Source organism: Amblyraja radiata, chromosome 19, assembly GCF_010909765.2.
Source record: "Amblyraja radiata isolate CabotCenter1 chromosome 19, sAmbRad1.1.pri, whole genome shotgun sequence".
Taxonomy (NCBI): Eukaryota; Metazoa; Chordata; class Chondrichthyes; order Rajiformes; family Rajidae; genus Amblyraja; species Amblyraja radiata.
In genome coordinates, this window is record NC_045974.1 from 43,825,043 (window position 1) to 43,845,471 (window position 20,429).

Consider the following 20,429-nt stretch of genomic DNA (forward strand, 5'->3'; position numbering starts at 1 on the left):
TCATATTTTTCACCAGAGTAACTTTCCATCTGCCAACTTGTAATTCCTGACCATTTTGGGATATCCCTGTCTCAACTGGCTGGGTTTTATCATTTCAAAAAAAAAAAAAAAAAAAAATCCAGACCATGGAATTACAAATATCCCAAAGCTGTGCAAATGACACAGCACATGCGACTGGACTTTAACCGCACATGCGACAATTCCCACATGTCTTGTGCTTTAGGCCTTCCTGGAGAATGAATAAGCGACTGAGAGATCAAAGGGCTGTAAATACATTGATATTGGAGAGGGTGACACAACTTGGAAGGAATGCAGACAGAAACAGCAATACTGAAAGGAATCCATTCTGATAACCTTAGATATTCACAAAGACGCAGACAAGTGCCAGAACACAAATGCAGATTCACGGAGTGGAATCCTCGCTACTGTGCTGAGCACAATATTGTGGTGGCTCAGTTGCTCTGAGATATGAGGGGAGCTCACTATACCCTGTAACTCCGAAAGGGAATGGGACATTGACTGCTTTTTACATTTACAATTATACCATACATTGGGAGAACATTTTGGCCCTTTTTATGAATTTCTCTCACTGTTGAATAGAAATATTTTTTGAACACCAGATGAATCTGCTCCCAATGTAATTTAACACAAATCGCCTCAAACTGAAGCCGCAGTAGGAATGCTATATTGATTAGTGAAGACTGTCTTTAAGTGACCCTTGCTTTAGAATAATCAGGGTAAGATATGGTAAGAACATGCAGGCTGCAAAGTTTTATAGCCATCAGAAGATCATCAAAACTAATGATAGTGGGTTGTTCTAAAGTTTCCAAATACAACACTTCAGTGTTGAAGTGATACAAAGTGAAAGAATGCTTACTGTAGATAATAACAAGCATCATAGTAAGCTACCTCCGTTAACTATTAACCATATTATAACCAAACCTTGATATATTTCCTTGGCGGTGACTATGGAGAAGTGACCTTGGACAACAGTTATAAGATGAATATATTAGCTTTGCTAATACCTTTAGACATCCTGTTCTGAGGAGAGTGAAATACCGAGGCAGTCTGGATCACCTAATGTTTTTGTTTCCCCATCCTGTCTTCATAGTGGCTAGCTTAAGAACCACATGCATGGAAAACTAATGTGATGCTATTTCACTCTATTTTAATGACAATAGTGGCGTATGGATGTATACTTCCACACCAGGTGCAGGATTAGTTCGTTCCAAAGAGGAAGAAAGGTTCTAAGGGGAGTAAGAGGCAACCGTGGCTGACAAGGGAAGTCAAGGAGAGTATAAAAATAAAAGTATAACATAGCAAAGATGAGCAGGAAGCCAGAGGAATGGGAAACTTTTAAAGAGCAACAGCAGATAACTAAAAAGGCAATATGGGGAGAAAAGATGAGGTACGAAGATAAGCTAGCCAAGAATATAAAGAAGGATAGTAAAAGCTTCTTTAGGTATGTGAAGAGGAAAAAATTAGTTAAGACCAAAGTTGGACCCTTGAAGACAGAAACAGGTGAATTTATTATGGGGAACAAGGAAATGACAGAAGAGTTGAACAGGTACTTTGGATCTGTCTTCACTAAGAAAGACACAGCCAATCTCCCAGTTGTACTAGTGGCTAGAGGATCTAGGGCCCTAGTGAGACCACACCTGGAGTATTGTTTGCAGTTTTGGTCTCTAAATCTGAGGAAGAACATTCTTGCTATTGAGGGAGTGCAGCGTAGGTTTACAAGGTTAATTCCCGGGATGGCGGGACTGTCATATGTCGAAAAAATGGAGCGACTGGGCTTGTATACACTAGAATTTAGAAGGATGAGAGGGTAATCTTCTTGAAACATATAAGATTATTAAGGGATTGGACATGCTAAAGGCATGAAACATGCTCCCGATGTTGGGGGAGTCCAGAACCAGGGGCACAGTTTAAGAATAAGGGGTAGGCCATTTAGTACTGCGATGAGGAAAAACTTTTTTACCCAGAGAGTTGTGAATCTGTGGAATTCTCTGCCTCAGGCAGTGGAGGCCAATTCTCTGGATGCTTTCAAGAGAGAGTTAGCTAGAGCTCTTAAAGATAGCGGAGTCAATGGATATGGGGAGAAGGCAGGAACGGGGTACTGATTGTGGATGATCAGCCATGATCACATTGAATGGCGGCGCTGGCTCAAAGGGCCGAATGGCCTACTCCTGCACCTATTGTCTATTCTCTATTGTCTATTGTTAACAGAGGATACAATCTTACTGGCTCTCCACTCTGCACTGGACTACTTGGACAATAAAAACACATACGTCAGGCTGGTGTTTATAGATTACTATATGTTCAATACTATCATCCTCTCCAGGTTACCAAGCTCACGGAACTGGGTCTCTGCACATCCCTCTGCAACTGGATCCTCGACTTCCTCATCCACAGACCACAGTCTGTTCGAATTGGCAAAAACACTTCTTCCTCACTAACAATCAGTATGTGAGCACCTCAAGGCTACGTGATCAGCCTCCTGCTCTACTCACTCGGTACTCGTGACTGAGTAGCCGGACACAGTGCAAACTCCATTTTCAAGTTCGCCGACCCCACGTTGTTGGACGAATTACAGATGGCGATCAATCAGAGTATAGAAGAAAGATCCATCGACTAACCAAATGATGCTAGCACAACACCCTGTCTCTCAATGTCAGTAAGACCAAGGAACTGATTGTGGACTTTAGATATTTCATGGACCCAGCACACTGATAAAATTATAAAGAAAGCCCATCAACGCCTCTACTTGCTGAGAAGATTACGGAGATTCGGAATGTCAGTGAGGATTCTTTGAACTACTACATGTGTACAGTAGAGAGCATTTTGACTGGTTGCATCACAGCCTGGTTCGGCAACTTGAAAGCCCAGGAGTGAAGTAGACTGCAAAAAGTGGTACAAAAAGTCCATCACGGACTCTGACCTCCCCTCTATTGAAGGGATTTACCGGAGTCGCTGCCTCAAAAATGCAGCCAGCATCATCAGAGACCCACACCATCCTGGCCACACACTCATTTCCCCCCTGCCATTGGGATGAAGGTACAGGAGCCTGAAACCTGTAATGGCCAGGTTCAGGAACAGCTTCTTCCCTACAGCTATTAAACACTACAACCTCCATTAAGCTCTGAACTACGTAGATGCGGGCATTGGTTTTGCCTTTTTGCACTATTATTGTTTGTATGCTTTCATGTGTATGTGTGTATATTTTTTAATGTATATATATATAACATATGTGTGCGTGTGTGTGTGTATGTGTGTGTGTGTGTGTGTGTGTGTGTACATATCTATGTATATATATACACAATCACGGAACTTTTCTGTCTCATTTATTATCTTGTTTACAGTATACTATGTTTACATATTTTGTTGTGTTGTTGCAAGTAAGAATTTCATTGTTCTATCTGGGACATGTGACACTAAAACACTATTGGCTCTTGAATCTTATGGTCCAAGTCCATAACAACCTGAAAGTGGCAACACAAGTTGCTAGATTGGTGAAGAAGGCAAATGGTATGTTTACTTTCAAAGATCGAGGTATTTAGTATAACAGTCAGGAAGTCATGGTGCAGGACTTTGGTTAGACTGCCTTTGGAGTATTGCGTGCTGTTCTGGTCATCCCATTACAGAACGGATACAGAGGCTTTATAAAGGATGCAGAAAAGGTTTACCAGAATGATGCCTGGATTATGAGGTTTTAGCTTTAGGGAGGGATTCGACAGACTTGGATTGTTTTCTCTGGAACACCTGAGGTTATGGGGACAAACTGATAGAAGTATATAAAATTACAATTGAATGAATGAGTGAATGAATGCTTTAGTGTCACATATGACTAGTGACAGTGAAATTCTTTGCTTGCATGCCCAAGGTATGCAAATAGTCGCCACATACCTGTAAAGAACGACCTTCAAGGAACCATGCACCTGCACTCCTAGATCCCTCTGCTCTACAACACCACCCAGAGGCCTACCATTTACTGTGTAGGTCCTGCCCTTGTTCGACGTCCCAAAATGCAACACCTCACGCTTTTCTGTATTAAATTCCATCAACTATTACTCTGCCCACCTGGCCAATCGATCCAGATCCTGCTGCAATCTTTCGCAACTATCTGCAAAACTGCTAACTTTTGTATCATCAGCAAACTTGCTAATCTTGCCCTGTATGTTCTCATCCAAATCATTGATGTAGATGACAAACAGTAACGGGCCCAGCACTGAACCATGAGGCACACCTATGTTCTGTGTTCTAAATGAATGGATTTTTCAAAAGAGAAGCACATCAGTGACTGCTGGATCAACGTCATAGAACCAAACCGCATAGAGACAGCTGCCTCAACCCAACTCATCCATGTCGAACAAGGTGCCCCACCTAAGCATGTCCTACTTGCCTGCATTTGGCATGTATCTCTCGGCCTTTCCCATCCAAGAACCTGTCCAAGTGTACATGCTGTAATTATACTTGCCTCAACAACCTCTTCTGGCAGCTCGTTGCGTACACCAACTGTCCTCTGAGTGAAACAGTTTCCTCTCAAGTTCCTATTAAATCTTTCTCTTTTCACCTTGCACCTATGTGCTCTGGTTCTTGATTCCCATACTCTGGCCAAAAGATCACACCTTATCCTCCTGCATGCCAAGGATTAAAGCCCTACTTTGCCAAACCTCTCGCTACAGCTCAGTCCCTTGAGTCCCGACAATATCCTTGTAAATCTCTGTACTCTTTCCAGATGTGTATAAACAGTTTAGATACTAATTTGGCGTTGGGCTTAGTTTTCTTCGTTGGGAGCTTATAGCACAAGCTGTTATACCACAAGGCGGCGCGATGGCAGCGGTAGAGTTGCTGCCTTACAGCGTCAGATACACAGGTTCGATACTGACTACAGGTGCTGTATGTACAGAGTTTGTACGTTCTCCCAATGACCTGCGTGGGTTTTCTCCGGGACCTCTAGTTTCTTCCCACATTTCAAAGTAATACAGATTTGTAGGTTAATTGGCTTGGTATAATTAAAAATTGTCCTTAGTGTGTGTAGGGTAGTGTTAGTGTGTGGGGATCACTGGTCAGCACGGGTTCAGTGGGCCAAAGGGCCTGTTTCCGCGTTGTATCTCTAAACTAAACTAAACTCTCTCTGCAATTGGATCCTCGACTTCCTCATTCACAGACCACAGACTGTTCGAATTGGTGGAAAGGTATCAGCCTCAATAACAATCAGCACGGGAGCACCTCAAGGCTGCGTGCTCAGCCCCCTGCTGCACTCACTCTATACTCATGACTGCGTAGCTGGTCATAGTGTGAACTCCATCATCAAGTTCGCTGACGACATGGGTCGTTGTGGGACGTATCACTGATGGGGACGAGTCGGAGTATAGAAGAGAGATCGACCGACTGACCAAATGGTGCCAGCACAATAACCTGGCCCTCAACACCAGCAAAACCAAGGAACTGATTGTGGACTTTGGAAGGAGTAGGATGGGGACCCATAGTCCCATTTATATCAACAGGTTGATGGTTAAAAGGGTCAAGAGCTTCAAATTCCTGGGCGTGCACATCTCTGAAAATCTCTCCTGGTCCGAGAACACTGATGCAATTATAAAGAAAGCACATCAGCGCCTCTACTTCCTGAGAAGATTACGGAGAGTCGGTTTGTCAAGGAGGACTCTCTGTAACTTCTACAGGTGCACAGTAGAGAGCATGCTGACTGGTTGCATCGTGGCTTGGTTCGGCAACTTGAGCGCCCAGGAGCGAAAAAGACTACAAAAAGTAGTAAACACTGCCCAGTCCATCATCGGCTCTGGCCTGCCTACCTTCGAGGGGATCTATCACAGTCGCTGCCTCAAAAAGGCTGGCAGCATAATCAAGGACCAACACCATCCTGGCCACACACTCATCTCCCCACTAGCTTCAGGTAAAAGGTACAGGAGCCTGAAGACTGCAACGTCCAGGTTCAGAAACAGCTGCTTCCCCACAGCCATCAGGCTATTAAACTCAACTCAAACAAAACTCTGAACATTTATAGCCCATTATCTGTTATTTGCACTTTATCTGTTTTATTTATTCATGTGTGTATATATTTATATAATGGTATATGGACACACTGATCTGTTCTGTATTCATACCTACTATATTCTGTTGTGCTGATGCAAAGCAAGAATGTCATTGTCCTACTTACTTACTTACTTACTTACTATCTGGGACACATGACAATAAACTCTCTTGTATCTTGTATCTTGGAACTAAAAAAGGCATGTACAGCTCTGTGTGCTATCAAATCCATTTCATTGACAGCAAGAACATAAATGTTACTTCAAAGGACTGCACAGAATGTTCCAGCTTTTCATCTGTAAACTGTTCTAAACACTTATTTATTTGCTTCTTATTTACTGCTACCTATTACATCTCCATGTTTAGCTGCCGACAAAATGGCAGGCTGTTATTTATCTGTTTCCATCAGCGGTTTACAAATAAGAGTATAAAGGCCTGGCTTCTTTTGAAAACTTCAGCTTGAAGCTGCTTCTAACAGTGGTGAGCATCTGATGCCTAAACAAGATAGAGAATGGGAGCAGTGATTTACTGAGATAAATAACCTGGGGAAATCATTTAGAAGTTAAAAAATGAGTATAATCTTGGAAGCGACCATTATTAATTTATTCTTCCCCGTTCTCTTCTACTATGAGATTTTCTGGATTTCTATATCAATGAGCATGTGAAAAGACAGAGCTAAAATTTGATTTTTGCATCTTTCATTCAGATTATTAATCATAGTTTACAGTGATTAATACAGTGTGGAAACAGGTCCTTCGGCCCAACTGGCCCACAACGGCCAATAATGCCTGCGCTTGGGCCATATCCCTCCAAACCTGTCCTATCCATGTACCTGTCCAACTGTTTCTTAAACGATGGGATAGTCCCAGCCTCAACTACCTCCTCTGGCAGCTTGTTCCATAAACCCACTACCATCTGTGTGAAAAAGTTACCCCACGGATTCCTATTAAATCTTTTCCCCTTCACCTTGAACCTATGGCATAATCTGTAGAAATGCAGGCAAATTGAAGAGTTTGTACGTTCTCCCCGTGACCTGCGTGGGTTTTCACCGAGATCTTCTGTTTCCTCTCTCACTTCAAAGACGTACAGGTATGTAGATAGATTGGCTTGATAAATGTTTTTAAAAATTGTCCCTTGTGTGTAGGATAGTGTTAATACACAGGGATCAGTGGTCGGCACGGACCAAGTGGGCCGAAGGGCCTGCCTTCACTCTGTATCTCTAAAACTAAAACTAAACTAAAACTTAATGTGTCTTATTGATGCAGTCCATTCCAATAAATTTCCCCAAATTAATTAAACGTTGCTAAGCATTGGATCATCATAGACATTTAAAAACTGACCAAAAAAAAAGACAAAATGCTGGAGTAATTCAGCAGGTCAGCAGCATCTTTGGACAACATGGGCAGGTGAGGTTTCGGGTCTGGACCCATATTCAGACTGATTGTAGTGGAAAGCTGGAAAAGAGGAGGGGCAGGTGAGTGGCAGGTGGATACAGGTGAGGGGGGAGGGTTGATAGGCAGATGGTTGGACAAAGGCCAGAGATGAAAAGACAAAAGGTGTGAGATAAGGAAATAGAGGCACGAAATGTGAAGCCGGAGGAAGCAGATACCTGTGGGAGTGGGAGGGTTTGTCATTGATAGTCTGTCCATTGTGATGGAGACACGGAGATCAAGAGAAGGGGCAGAGATGTCAGAGATAGTCCAAGGAAATTTGAGAGCAAGGTGGACATTCGAGGTAAAGTTAATCAAATCAACAAGTGCAAGAGACAGCCCCGATGCAGTTGTAAATGTAGCGGAGAAAGAGTTGGGAGATGTTAGCTGTGTGCGTCTGGAGCAAGGATTGTTCAATGTATCATCAGAATGGTAGGCATAGCTGGGGCCCATGTGAGAGATTGTAGAGGATGGAATCAGTAAGAGGTGGGAAGGGGAGGGGAAGGGTTGAGGTGAGAATTGAGCGGGGCAGGAGGAAGGTAGGATGGAGAGATAGAGGGGATGGGCTGGGGAATAGGAGGACTGCCAAAAAGCTGAAGTAGAGGGAAAGAAAGAGAGAGAGTGAAAAAAAAAGTGAGAGAGGGAGGAGGTTGAGAGTGAATGAGAGAGATTTCCAGCAGTTTCTCGATACTGTATTTAAATCGTAAATTGGCTGCTCCAAACAATATCAGGATAGAACATGCATTTTCCTGTATAATTTTCCTGACATGGGCAAGTTACTTAAAAAAAGATCAGCTCCTGGGCTGGTCTCCAGATGAATAATTTTGGAACTGATCAGCACTTAATGCAAGATGGTAAAGGGCCTGTCCCACTTGGGCGTCATTGGCGCTTCATTTACGTGACAGGCCGGTAGTGACTGTCGCGCGGAAATCGTTTAGCAGTACGACATTCGCGCGCCAAGTGCTCTTGAGGGCCCTACTTCTTTTTGGAGCCATTTGCGTCCTTAGTCTTTCGTACTTAGTCTGATCTCCTTGGCAAGGATTTTCCCAGTGAAAATCAAAGATACTTTGGGGAACATTTTTCAAACTACGCGCGCTTTATACCCGTGTGGTCACGTGGTGCAGCGCTCAAATGACGCACAAATGGCGTGCCGACGGCATACGGGCGCTGCATGGTTACGGACGTTGACGCACGGTGATGCATAATAAATTAGCATAGGCTATGTTTGTGCGTCACCGTGCGTAACCATGCGTCACTACGCGCTACACTTACGGCGTCAGTACGTCAGTGTACGCCATCAGTACGTCAGCGTGCGGAAGGGATACGTCACGTAGGTGGCGCGCGAGGATTTTGAGCACTGCTAAATCCTGGGGCGCAGCGCGTTACCGCGTGTCACTGCATACGCCACCACGCCTTGCCATGCGCGCATCACGACGCGCCAACCAATTTTTAGGATGTCGCGTATATGACGCGCAAATGACGCCCAAGTGGGACAGGCCCTTTAAGTCACCAGAGTACATTGCCAGTCAAGGGCAGCAATGCCAATGTATTTTATCCTTCAAGGACAGATTCCTTGTTCGAAAAAGATTGTGATATATAGTGAATTGGTATTATCTAAGAAAACTCAACTGCAGCAAATTCTTCCTCTCTTTCTTCCATCGTGACATGTATAATGTAATTTGGATAACCCTGCAATTTTCACTTCTACTCCCTTACATTCTAGCGAACATTTCCATGTGTCAGTAGTAATTTTTGCATCCACGTCTAACTACTGGTTTTCTTTAGATATATATATCTACAGATAATCTGTGGCAATATTCATGCCTTATCATTCTACTTTTAAACTGCACAACTTTTCCAAATCTCTCACAATTTTCTCCAGGTTGTGGAGACTTTGTTGATTTATTCTGTGAGTTTAGTTTAGTTTAGAGATACAGCAAGGAAACAGGTTTGTCAGCCCATTGGGTCCACATTGACCATCAATCACCCACTTACACTGGCACTTTCTCATCCACTCCCCACCCATTTGGGGAGTCTGTACAGCGGCCATATAACCTACAAACCCGCATGTCTTTGGAATGCGAGAGGAAACCGGAGCAGTCGGTGGAAACCCACACAGTCACAGGGAGAACTCGGCACAGAAGTCACCCGAGGTCAGTGTCTCTGGTGCTGAGAGGCAGCAGTTCTATCAGCTGTTCCACTGTGCCACCCCTAATACTGTTGTTACAATAATGTGTTTCAACAATACTGTTGTCTTAACTTCCACACTTGCTTGTTTTCCCCTCCATCAGAAAGGGAATTGCAAAGTGGATTAGAAAGTCCAAGGTCTGATCAAATTTTGTTGAACCTTTTTTTACAGTTGGGGCATCATTGGTTGTTCAACCACAATTTTTCCAGACAAAATGGCCTCGTAAGGGGCAACACATTTCTGAGTAATTTTCTCCAAGCAGGATGGCATTGTGAGGAGTAGCAGAGTTCAGAGTGTGCTCACAGCTGGATGTTCCCATGGGGGTAAAAACTTCAAAACTCGGGGCAGTGGTCTGGAACTTTGCCACCCGCTCAGTGACTTCTGCATTAAATATGTCTTGATAGGGTGCCCTGAAAATCATTGTACCTACTTCTGGTTGCCCAGCTCTTTGAGTGATGTCATTAGGCTGGATAGAGTGCAGAAAAGATTAATGAGGGTGCTGCAAATTCTGCAGTTGTGGGATAGATTTTTAGTCTAACCTTTCCTACCTAACAAGAATAATTTAAGAAAATATTTTGATGTCATTTAGAAAAAGAAAGATTTTCACTTGGATTGTTTACTCTCCGATGTCCATTGACCCACAATGTGGTAGAGAACGTCTTGAGCTAATTCTGGCTTGGAGTCAAGGAATTAACCTCCATCAGTAATACATAGAACATAGAAGAGTACAGTGTAGGCACATGCCCCACTGTGCTGAATATGATGCCAAAATAAACTGAGCTCACCTGCTTGCACCTGATCCATATGCCTCCATCCCTTTTTATCCATGTGTCTATCTAAAAGATTGGTAAACACCACTATTGTTCAGAGATGCAGCACGGAAACAGGCCCTTTGGCCTACTGAGACCGCGCCGACCAGCGATCCTCGCACACTAACACTATCCTACACACACGAGGGACTATTTATAATTTTTACCAAAGCCAATTAGCCTACAAACCTGTATGTCTTTGGAGTGTGGGATGAAACTGGAGATCCTGGAGAAAACCCACGCAGGTCACAGGGAGAATGTACAAACAGCACCCCTGGTCAGAATTGAACCCGGGTCTTTGGCGCTGTAAGGCAACGACTCTACCGCTGCATCTCCGTATTGTATCTGCCTCTAAGGAACATCCTTCACCTGGAGAGATTGTTTGTAAGGAAGCAACAGCTCATTGGATGGGGACTTAGGTTCATCTTACTTGACCTACTGGAACTGAAACGGACGCTGGTAAATGGTCACCTTGCTCACTTACAAATTGGTCTAAAGATAGAGATGTGTGATAATACACTGACTGGAAATGCAACCAGGCGATGGTTTGCCTTTCAAGCTTCGTACCACTGAACCTCTTTGTTCCCACAGCACTGAGAATATAAAATCCAGCCCAGTTTCACCATTTTGAATAAATGGGCACGTTCTTACTCCCTCAAGGAACATTCAGATTCTTGAAAGTTGAAACCTTATATTCAATATTCCTGCAACAATAGTAAATTATAAGGGATGATATCATTCTTATGGTTTGTTACACAGAAAGCCACAGCTTTCTGCATCTGGATCTGTGTTTAAATTTTGGACAGTTACTTTAAAGCTGAGATATTACTTGGGGCACCTTGATGCATGTAACTTCATTCTCTAAATAGATAATGATGGAAAAAGGCTCTCAACAGTTTCGCAATAGTAGGTTGAGAGCAAGTAAGTTGAATAATTTACCTTTGGAGCCTACTTTATTAAATCAGACGAAACAGTAGAAAAATAAAAACCCTTTCAATATGAGAAGCACGTTATTTTATATAAAAGTGGTCAAGGCGGACATTAATGCTGCTTCTAATTTAACTTGTTGGGGAAACTACTCTTTGGATCTTGCCAACATACCTCATGTAGAATCAAAATGCCCATGCACATGTAGTTTAGTTTAGTTTAGTTTAGAGATACAGTGCAGAAACAGGCCCTTCGGCCCACCAAGTCCGTGCCGACCAGTGATCCCCACTATCTGCACACACTAGGGACAATTTACAATTATAGCAAGCCAATTAACCTACAAACCTGCACGGTTTTGGAGTATTAGAGGAAGCTGGAATTCCCGGAGAAAACTTACACAGGTCACGGGGAGAAGGTACAAATCCTGTATAGTCAGCACCTGTAGTCAGGATCGAACTCGAGACTCTGGCGCTATAAGGCAACAACTCTACCACTGCACCATGGTGTAGTTATCACGAAAACCAAAGCTGAGTTTGAAATACACCATAAATCAGTGTAAGGAACAAAGATAATGTACTACAATATTGAATGTTAGCCTCTTACAGGCCAGAGAGAGGAGTAATTAAACCTTGGACAATGCTCTGGGATTGATTCTTCTTGTAGATGAGCAAAGAATCATTTTTAAATTCAAAATCCAGGTAGGCCTGATAACACAGTCTTTTGAAATAAAAATTGTTTCTGTTTGAATCAGGGATGTGTGTTTGAAGATCTATAATGAAGAAAACCAATTTAAGCTTTTTTTTTTGCAAAAGCCTTGGTGAATAAAATTTGACATTTCTTAGAAATAGATGAGTTTACTCATCTTTGGCCTGTGACCAGTGGTGTGCCACATGGGACAGTGCTGGGCTGTTGTTTGTGGTTTACGGATGAGAATGTACAAGCGTGATTAGCAAGTTTGCAGATGACACAAAAGTGGGTGGTATTGTAGATAGTGAAGATGGTGGTGAAAATTGTATCAGGTGGGCTGAGGAAAGGTTCATGGAATTTAATATGGAGAAGTATTGCATTTGCGACAAATAACGGCAGGACCTACACAATGAAAGGCAGAGCTCTGGGGAGTGTTGTAGAGCAGAGTAATCTAGGAGTGCAAGTACATCGTTCCTTGAATGTGGTGTCACAGGTAGATAGGATGGTCACGAAGGCTTTCAGGACATTGGCCTCATCGGTCAGAGTATTAAGTATAGAAGTTGGGAGGTCATGCTACAGTTGTACAAGTCTTTGGTGAGGCTGCATTTGGATACTGTGTTCAGTTTTGGTCATCATGTTATAGGAAAGAGGTGGAAAGGGTGCAACGAAGATTTACGAGAATGATGCGTGAAGTCGAAGGGCCTGAGCTATAGGGGGAGTTTGAGCAGGCGAGGACCATTCAGAGTGCAGGAGGATGAGGGGTGATCTTATACAGGCATATAGGATCATGAGGAAATTAGATATGGTAAATGCACAGAGTCTTTTAAGAACCTGATGGACATAGGTCTAAGGTCAGGAGCAAAAGATTTAATAAGAACCTGAGGGGCAACATTTTTACACAAGGGGTTGTAGGTATATGGAATGAGCTGCCAGAAGAAGTAGTTGAGGCAGCTTCTATCACAATGTTTAAAATACTTTAGGACAGGCAAAAGGATAGGATAGGTTTAGAAGGGTATGGGCCAATTGCAGGCAGGTGGGACTGGTGTAGATGGGACATGTTGGTCAGCAAGGGCAAGTTGGACCGAAGGGCCTGTTTCCACACTGCATGACTGACTCTATGACTTAAACACACGTGGTAAGGCATTTAAAGAGGCCAAAGGCTATGTATATATATTTGTAAGAAGTTACATTTTAGAGCAATGGTAGCTTTGAATATTATTTTGCTCACTTGATGGATTTGCTCATTATTATGAACTTAATGTGAGAGCTCTAGTGCTCTCTCAGAGTGAAATGAGATTGTATGGAAATGCAGGATATGTCTTGTGCCTAATAAAAATCAACAGTTGGTTGTTTGTATCAAAGGCACCAAAAGCTGAACTCATCTCAGCACAAGAATATTTATTCTTATTTATAGGAGATGAGACTTACCCATGAAGTGAATTCTGAAAAACTCGACCACATAATTACTACTCTCAAGAACAATTATTCAAATGCGTAGCAGGGAACTGCAGCTGCTGATTTACACTGAAGATAGACACAAAATGCTGGAGTAACTCAGCGGGACAGGCAGCATCTCTGGAGGGAAGGAATGGGTGATGTTTTGGATCTGAAGAAGGGTCTCGACCAAAGCGTCACCCAATTACTCTTATGTTGGTCTGGAAACTGATTGCAAACAAGATATTCAATGATGGAAGCATCTCAGTGGAATCCAATTCCCTTGTTACACATGCATTCCCATGAGGGATCATGATGTCATCCAAAACACAATGCTAGTTTCCACATGGATACAGATGAAATCCACAGACTGCCTGTTAAACATCCAGCATTTGTTGAGTAAAAATTGCCTCCAAACATCTCGGAGAATACCAGAAATATGTGGGCAGGTCTTTGGTATCAACATTGCAGAGGGGCCCCGGATAGAGAATTCCCTTTGCAAACCTATCTCCCTCGCCAGCTTTATTCTCTCCTTATATGTCCCTAAAATTGGATCTGTTAGACTCAGCTCTCTGCTATCTCGTCATGTGCCTTTAAACAAATTCTGTTTGGTAACGCTCATATGAAGTGACCTGGAAAATGTTCATGTTAAAGGCAATATAAAGGTAAGTTGTTGATGTAGATAGATGCTCATGGATAAAGTAGGTCATTTGTCATCCTGTGAACCAATTGGTATGGACATACTTGCACCCTCAGTCTATGTGGTCTGCATATTATTGCATAAACTAAGTGAGTATCTTGGTTGTTGCTTGACATGTATTTAGAAGTCATCTAAAGCAAGTTAAATTCATTGACTACTTGCTCAAATGTTTCACCCACATTTATTGAATAAGACCCAAGAATCAATTCTTCTTGCAGGTCAGGTCGGGGGGAGTTCCCTGCCACGGATACCATGTAATCCCGTGCTACCTGCTCCATGGTCGGATAGTGAACAACTAAACCGTCTCCCCCACCTGGTTTGCCAAGTGAGGAGGGGGCTGTGGACCCCCAGCAGGAACAAAAACAAGACCTGTCAAAGGGCGGATGAGCTCCTAGTGAGCCAAGGGTCACCATATTCCAGCAGAAGATGCGATCACTGTCATAAATAGCATTGTAAGGCACCATGCCCATTGATTTTTTCAACGATGATGATGATGCATAAAATAATATTAGTTATTTTTCATACTTTGAAAAAATGTTACTATATTGGCTTGGAAGTTATGGTTTGTTTCATGTTTAAACGGCAATTTTAATTTCAGCTAACTACAGAGATGACGCAAATTACCTCCTTTATCCACCAATTTCACTGCAGAAAAGATCTCACACATTTCTCTAAACAATTCTGTCAACAATTTAGTGATCTCACTAAACATGCATCTTATAAGTCACGAGGCCATGATTAGTTATGCAGGGGTGTGCCTGCAAATGAAGGTGTTGGCATTGTGGCTCTCTGTGAAAATATTAACTATGAGTTAACTCCAATTTTCCCTTCACTAATTAAACACACATGGTACTAATGAGCCAACCTACTGTTCCTTGATAGCACTAATTAGCTGAGAGGAATGCACGTTCTCACACTGCAATTTAAGCCTAAAAATAAGGTTGAAAATATGCTAATTGCCGAGATAATTTAAAATGGAACAAGTTGAGGAAATTGTCATAATAACTGGAATGGGCCTCGCTTTGGTAAGAGAGCAAGTACTTCTTGTACTCTAGTCTTGTTGCAAAACAACATTTTGATTGGTGTTTTGCAGGGTCAACAAAGTTCCCGTGCATCCAAGTAAACAGGTTAAATGATTCAACTTGGATATATATGCATGATGAATGAATGTAAAGCTGTTGGAAAACTTTGACAATCAGAAGCCACAGACCTTATGGCTTCCTCCCTGGAAAACCAACCATAGCAAATGTTTCTACATTAAATCCCCCACCCCGGCAACACTGTAAAGATGCTTTTAAAAGGCCTGGAGGACGAGCTTCATGGTGAGGGTTCTATGTGTGCAATTCACCGAGACTTCTTTCATTTGATCTCCAAGCTAATTTTATTTCAACAACCATAGAGGCTCCTTGAAATCTGCTGCGATGAATAAGCAAGGATTGTCAACCAACCCGTTCAGAGGTCAAAACTTCAATAACAGGTGATCTATTCAGCGGGCATCAGTCGACAATATCAGCCAAAGATTGAATATTTGTAAATTGCAGAAGTTGATTTTATTTCTTATCCATCTCCATAAATACTCATGTTATGCACCATAAATATTTTTGTACTGAAGGCATTTTGTGTTATTAAATCTACACTTAATATCAAAAATGCTGCTTTATACCTTTGTTATGCTGTGCACAAATCAAATAATTTAGCAGCAAGCTTCTTTATTTCCACCCCTCACTTTAAGTAATGGGTGCGGGTAACTTAATCAAACAGAGTTTAAAATCATGCTGAAACTACAACCCCTTTCAAGGAATCATATCCAGGGCCAATTACCTGAACCTTAAAGTCGACCATTTTTGTCTGTGGACTAGAATATAGTCGCTTTCCTAAAAAAAAAATGAGCTCAAGTTTCTGAAGATTTTCAATTATTGTTGCTACAAAAGATCGGTAATAGCTTGCTGACCTGCAATGCTCGCTGCTTGTCGTTTCCCTTTGGAGATTTCAGACCACTGCTTTGCTGCTGAAGAAGAAGCTGTCTTGCTGCTTGTAGTGCCTGCAAGCCAAAAAAACATTATTATTCATAAAGTTTGTTTCCTTAAGCTGTGATCTCAATTCTATTACCAAAGTCATGGTAATTCAGGATGCACATAAAATGAAATGATTTTGTGTATAGTCCACCTTTTTCACAAACCACAGTACTTTGTTCTTCAATGTTTATTTTCCCCGTCATACAGATCATCTGTTTGTACTACATTGGTTACTTTTTCTTTGCTTTCATAACACAAACACATATTTCATGAAACTAGATTCATAAGTTTTGTTTTAATCCCATAGCTGATCATGACACTGTAACAGTTCAGAGTTTCTGCAGAAAGCTACCGGAAGAGTGAATCTTATAGTACATTACAAACTGATGTAAACTGCATCAATAGACTTGTTTCCACTAGGGATTCATCCACTGTGAGTGTGTGTTCAACAGAAATGACCCCCTCCCCCTCTTATTACCATAGATTTGCATATTCATAATATCATTTTGGTGCAGAAGCGCAAGACTTCAAATGTTACTGGAAGCTGTAATTAAAATTGACAAATCAACATCAGATATCTTGGAAGTGGATTAACGGGGATTCTGGACTGTAGATTGCAGGCAGGGAAAATGCTTACAATATGAAAACTAGCCTTTTTAATGATGAAAAGAAGGGACATGGTAACAAATTAAAACACAGTTGATTATTTTACTGGTGCTTGTCACTAATTATAAAAGATATGTTTTAAGTGAAATGAAATTTCGTATCCCCCTGCACCACTTGTGATTTTATATACATTACCTTGGTCATGTATGATCATTTTACTTACAGTTTAAATCTCCATAAGTGAATAGAAATGTATCTCCAGAAATGATACTTTATGTAAAGATTTTGATTATATTAAATATATGTAATAAATATAACTGGGCACAAACCCAATAAAGTCCCAGCACACTAAAAAATAAATGACTGGATTACCATGAGATAATGTTGCAATAAAAAAAACACAAATGTGAATGCCCAAAACAGTGGGTAGTTGATTTCAACCTATTGGCATTATGAGCAAGAACAGGTACTACCCATCAACAATCCTTGAAACAGACTCCAGGAAATAGTCTTGGTCGGCAGAGATACATGGAGTCATCAAAAACAAAATCGTTAGCACATGATGTGTGATAAAAAATTTAGGTGCAGAGTAAAGATTCACTTGATCAATCTGCTTTCAAAAAACATCCGATTCACCTCTGATGGGGTAAAGTACATTTTTGATTAGAATCAAGGGGTTGGTTTTCTAGTACTTTCTAGTATCCATGACAACAGTTGCTTTGACAGGATGTGCATATGGCATTACACTGCCAGCTGGTGTGAACAATGTTTGAACTACTGCATTGAGATGCTGAGCAAACAGAAAAAAGTTGCCACGTCTTAACCCTCCGGGAAGCCAGTCATCCCCTGATCAATTATGAAAAGACAGAGAGGGCTGCTACAGTCTGGCTCCAAGCAAGTTTTTGAGAAGGCAGGCAGACGCACAAAACCAAAGTAAACAAACTGAGTGCAGCAGCACCATCTCCTAACAACATTGATTTGTCTAGCCATAGAAAGATCTGGTAACAATTTGCCAAGCATATTCTGAACATTTGGAGACTTTTGTACAGCATTGTTATATCACTATGGTTTCCTATTTTCCCCCTGAAAAGTCTCCTGCTTTGTAAAGTTCAACTTTAACTATATGCAAGACATGTTTAACAACATTGAACACATTTTGTTTGATTGCTTAGCTCTAAAGTTTTAGTCAGTAGTATTTATTAAGTAGCAAAAACATGAGAAATTAGAAGGTATCACACTTTGAGATATCCAGTACATCGGATACAGTGTAGTATTGTATAACAAGACTTGATTAATCACTGATACATTTTATGTAATAAGCTGAACTGCCATGACTGCTTCACATTATAACATGTTTATTTTTTTAGAACACAGCAATTTTTAATTTTGTGAACGATTTGAACGGGCTTTGAAAAACAATTAAGACTGAAGGCCCATTGTGTGACAATCAATTTTTAAAAACCAAATCATAAATTCTGATATATTGATTGATGGGTATCATCCAAAACTTTAACCTGCCTTGTGTCATTAACTATTTTTGAAAAATTAAACATTTTAATTTTTATCCAATAAATGTACAGAATATGTTAGAAAACTGAATTTTATTTTATTTACAATACCTTATTTAATTAACGTTATCGTTTATTTCAGTATTTGGTAGCATTTATTTCAGTATTATCTCAAAAAAAAAATTCCAGCAAGTGAAATTTAAAATATGTAAGAGGCCAGAATGCAAGACGTATAAAGTCCGAGAAGTGAAACACGCCAAGAATTTGCAATGTGGTTCAATATCTCTGTGCTTAATGACGGAAGAGAAACCTAATATTTAGGCCTGGGACACCTGCTAATGTGTCTGTTTATCAAGTTAAACCAGAATAATGAACAAAAGGGATTCACCTTTAAGATGGAAGTTGAAATTCTGAATAAACTAATAACTTCAGAGGATTTTATAGAAAAAACAAGGACAGAACATTAGATTCTAATTTGTACAAAGCGGATAACAACAACGATTCTCCCTACTTTCCAAAATTATCCACTTAATATTCGGTTACCATGAGTAACACGGTGGTGCTCATGTGCCCCAAATATAATTGAACGCACATTTGCCATATATTTATACATTTAATCTACAATCCGTTTTAAATTATTCCAACAAAATTAATTTTACCCGCTACTATATGATTTTTAATTGCACGTTTACTTTTAATTTAGTAAATCTGATGAAATTACCCAGGGTATCTTTGATAGTGTTATATATGTAGTATATCTTTCATTTAAATTATGTGCAATTATATTATGGTCTTAGCTGCCAATATAACATTCATACAGACTTTTGCCTTAGCTCTCCTTGAATAAAAGAAATCTGCCTTCATCGAAATGCACTATTCTGCACCAGGCAACAGAAACATATACTCATATATAACATACAGAAAAAAACAATATTTAAATATTACCATTGTGCAACACTTAATAAAAGTATGCAATTGTGTTATGTGATGCAATGTTCTCTTCAAGCACATCATTGGTGGCTACTTTTGTGGCCACTAAAAATATTGTAGTGACAACGTTTTTTCCAAAAATGACTATTTCTAATAATTAACTTCAACTATAAGCATTGAATATTACTTGCACACACTATGCATTATTCTTCTAGATTCTGTATATTACATGTAACATTAACTACTTCAGTGTATTTTAGTTTTGATGGCATTACAGGGATAGGTCAAGATCGCACTTGAAACTTCATTCCAGCATCACTTCTGCCAGATTGCACCTGATGTCAATCTGTGCTTGCAGATCCTTTTGGCACATTTGTTGAGTTATCGGGCAACGAAATGTCTTTTAAAAAAACTTAACTTAAGAATAGCCAACTAAGTTTTTTTCCCAATTATGATATTTGTATTGCTCAGACACCACATTGACTTTGGAATAAAGTTATTACTTACCACTCTTGCTGCAGCAAATGTAAAATATTTAAACAATACCATTTAAATTGTGATCTTTATAAATGTGGTAAACAAAAAGAAACATAATTTTCTGGAAGTTAGATGCCACTTCTAGCTGTAACTGATAAATATGGCTGTTTAACCTATCAGCATGTCACATTTCAGACGTTAAAATGAAAAATGACATCTACACCCATTAATATCTTCAATGTATAAACAGCACAGTACGACACATTCTCGAGAGCTCAGCTGAAGGCTACGAAATCTCTCCCTCTCTCAAACATAAATAATGAGGCACTCAGAAGCATATTTGATGTTGATATTCATCTCTGAGAAAAACACTGCAGCCCAGCTTCTTATGAAAACAGATGCAGCCCAAATGGATCTCCTATGATTGGTTGCAGATAGCAAGGTCAGAAGAAATGCAATACAAGAAACTGTTATGAGGAACAGTGAGAAACACGAATGTTTACACAGGCACTCCCCGGTAAACATTGACAGGCTAAGTACTCTTTCCAAATAGCCAGTCTGAAAGAAAATTGACCACAAGTTGGTGCCTACTTCTTTGTTTGAATTCACTAATACTTTGACCATTAAATTTGCATTACACGTAAAAATTACGCAAACAAGTAAAAAT

At 40.7% G+C, this 20,429-nt stretch overlaps 1 protein-coding gene across 6 annotated transcripts in view; it reads right to left on the reverse strand.

The window, feature by feature from the left end:
- foxp2 (forkhead box P2) overlaps positions 1-20,429 on the reverse strand; it is a 374,605-nt gene that overhangs the window by 134,534 nt on the left and 219,642 nt on the right. For 5 of the 6 annotated variants that reach the window (XM_033038336.1, XM_033038338.1, XM_033038335.1 and 2 more), the window contains exon 3: positions 16,178-16,267. In XM_033038336.1, the coding sequence (XP_032894227.1) occupies positions 16,178-16,267 (90 nt within the window). Of the gene's footprint in view, positions 1-16,177; positions 16,268-19,792; positions 20,147-20,429 lie in introns of those variants that run through there. The other variant, XM_033038339.1, reaches the window with a different exon arrangement.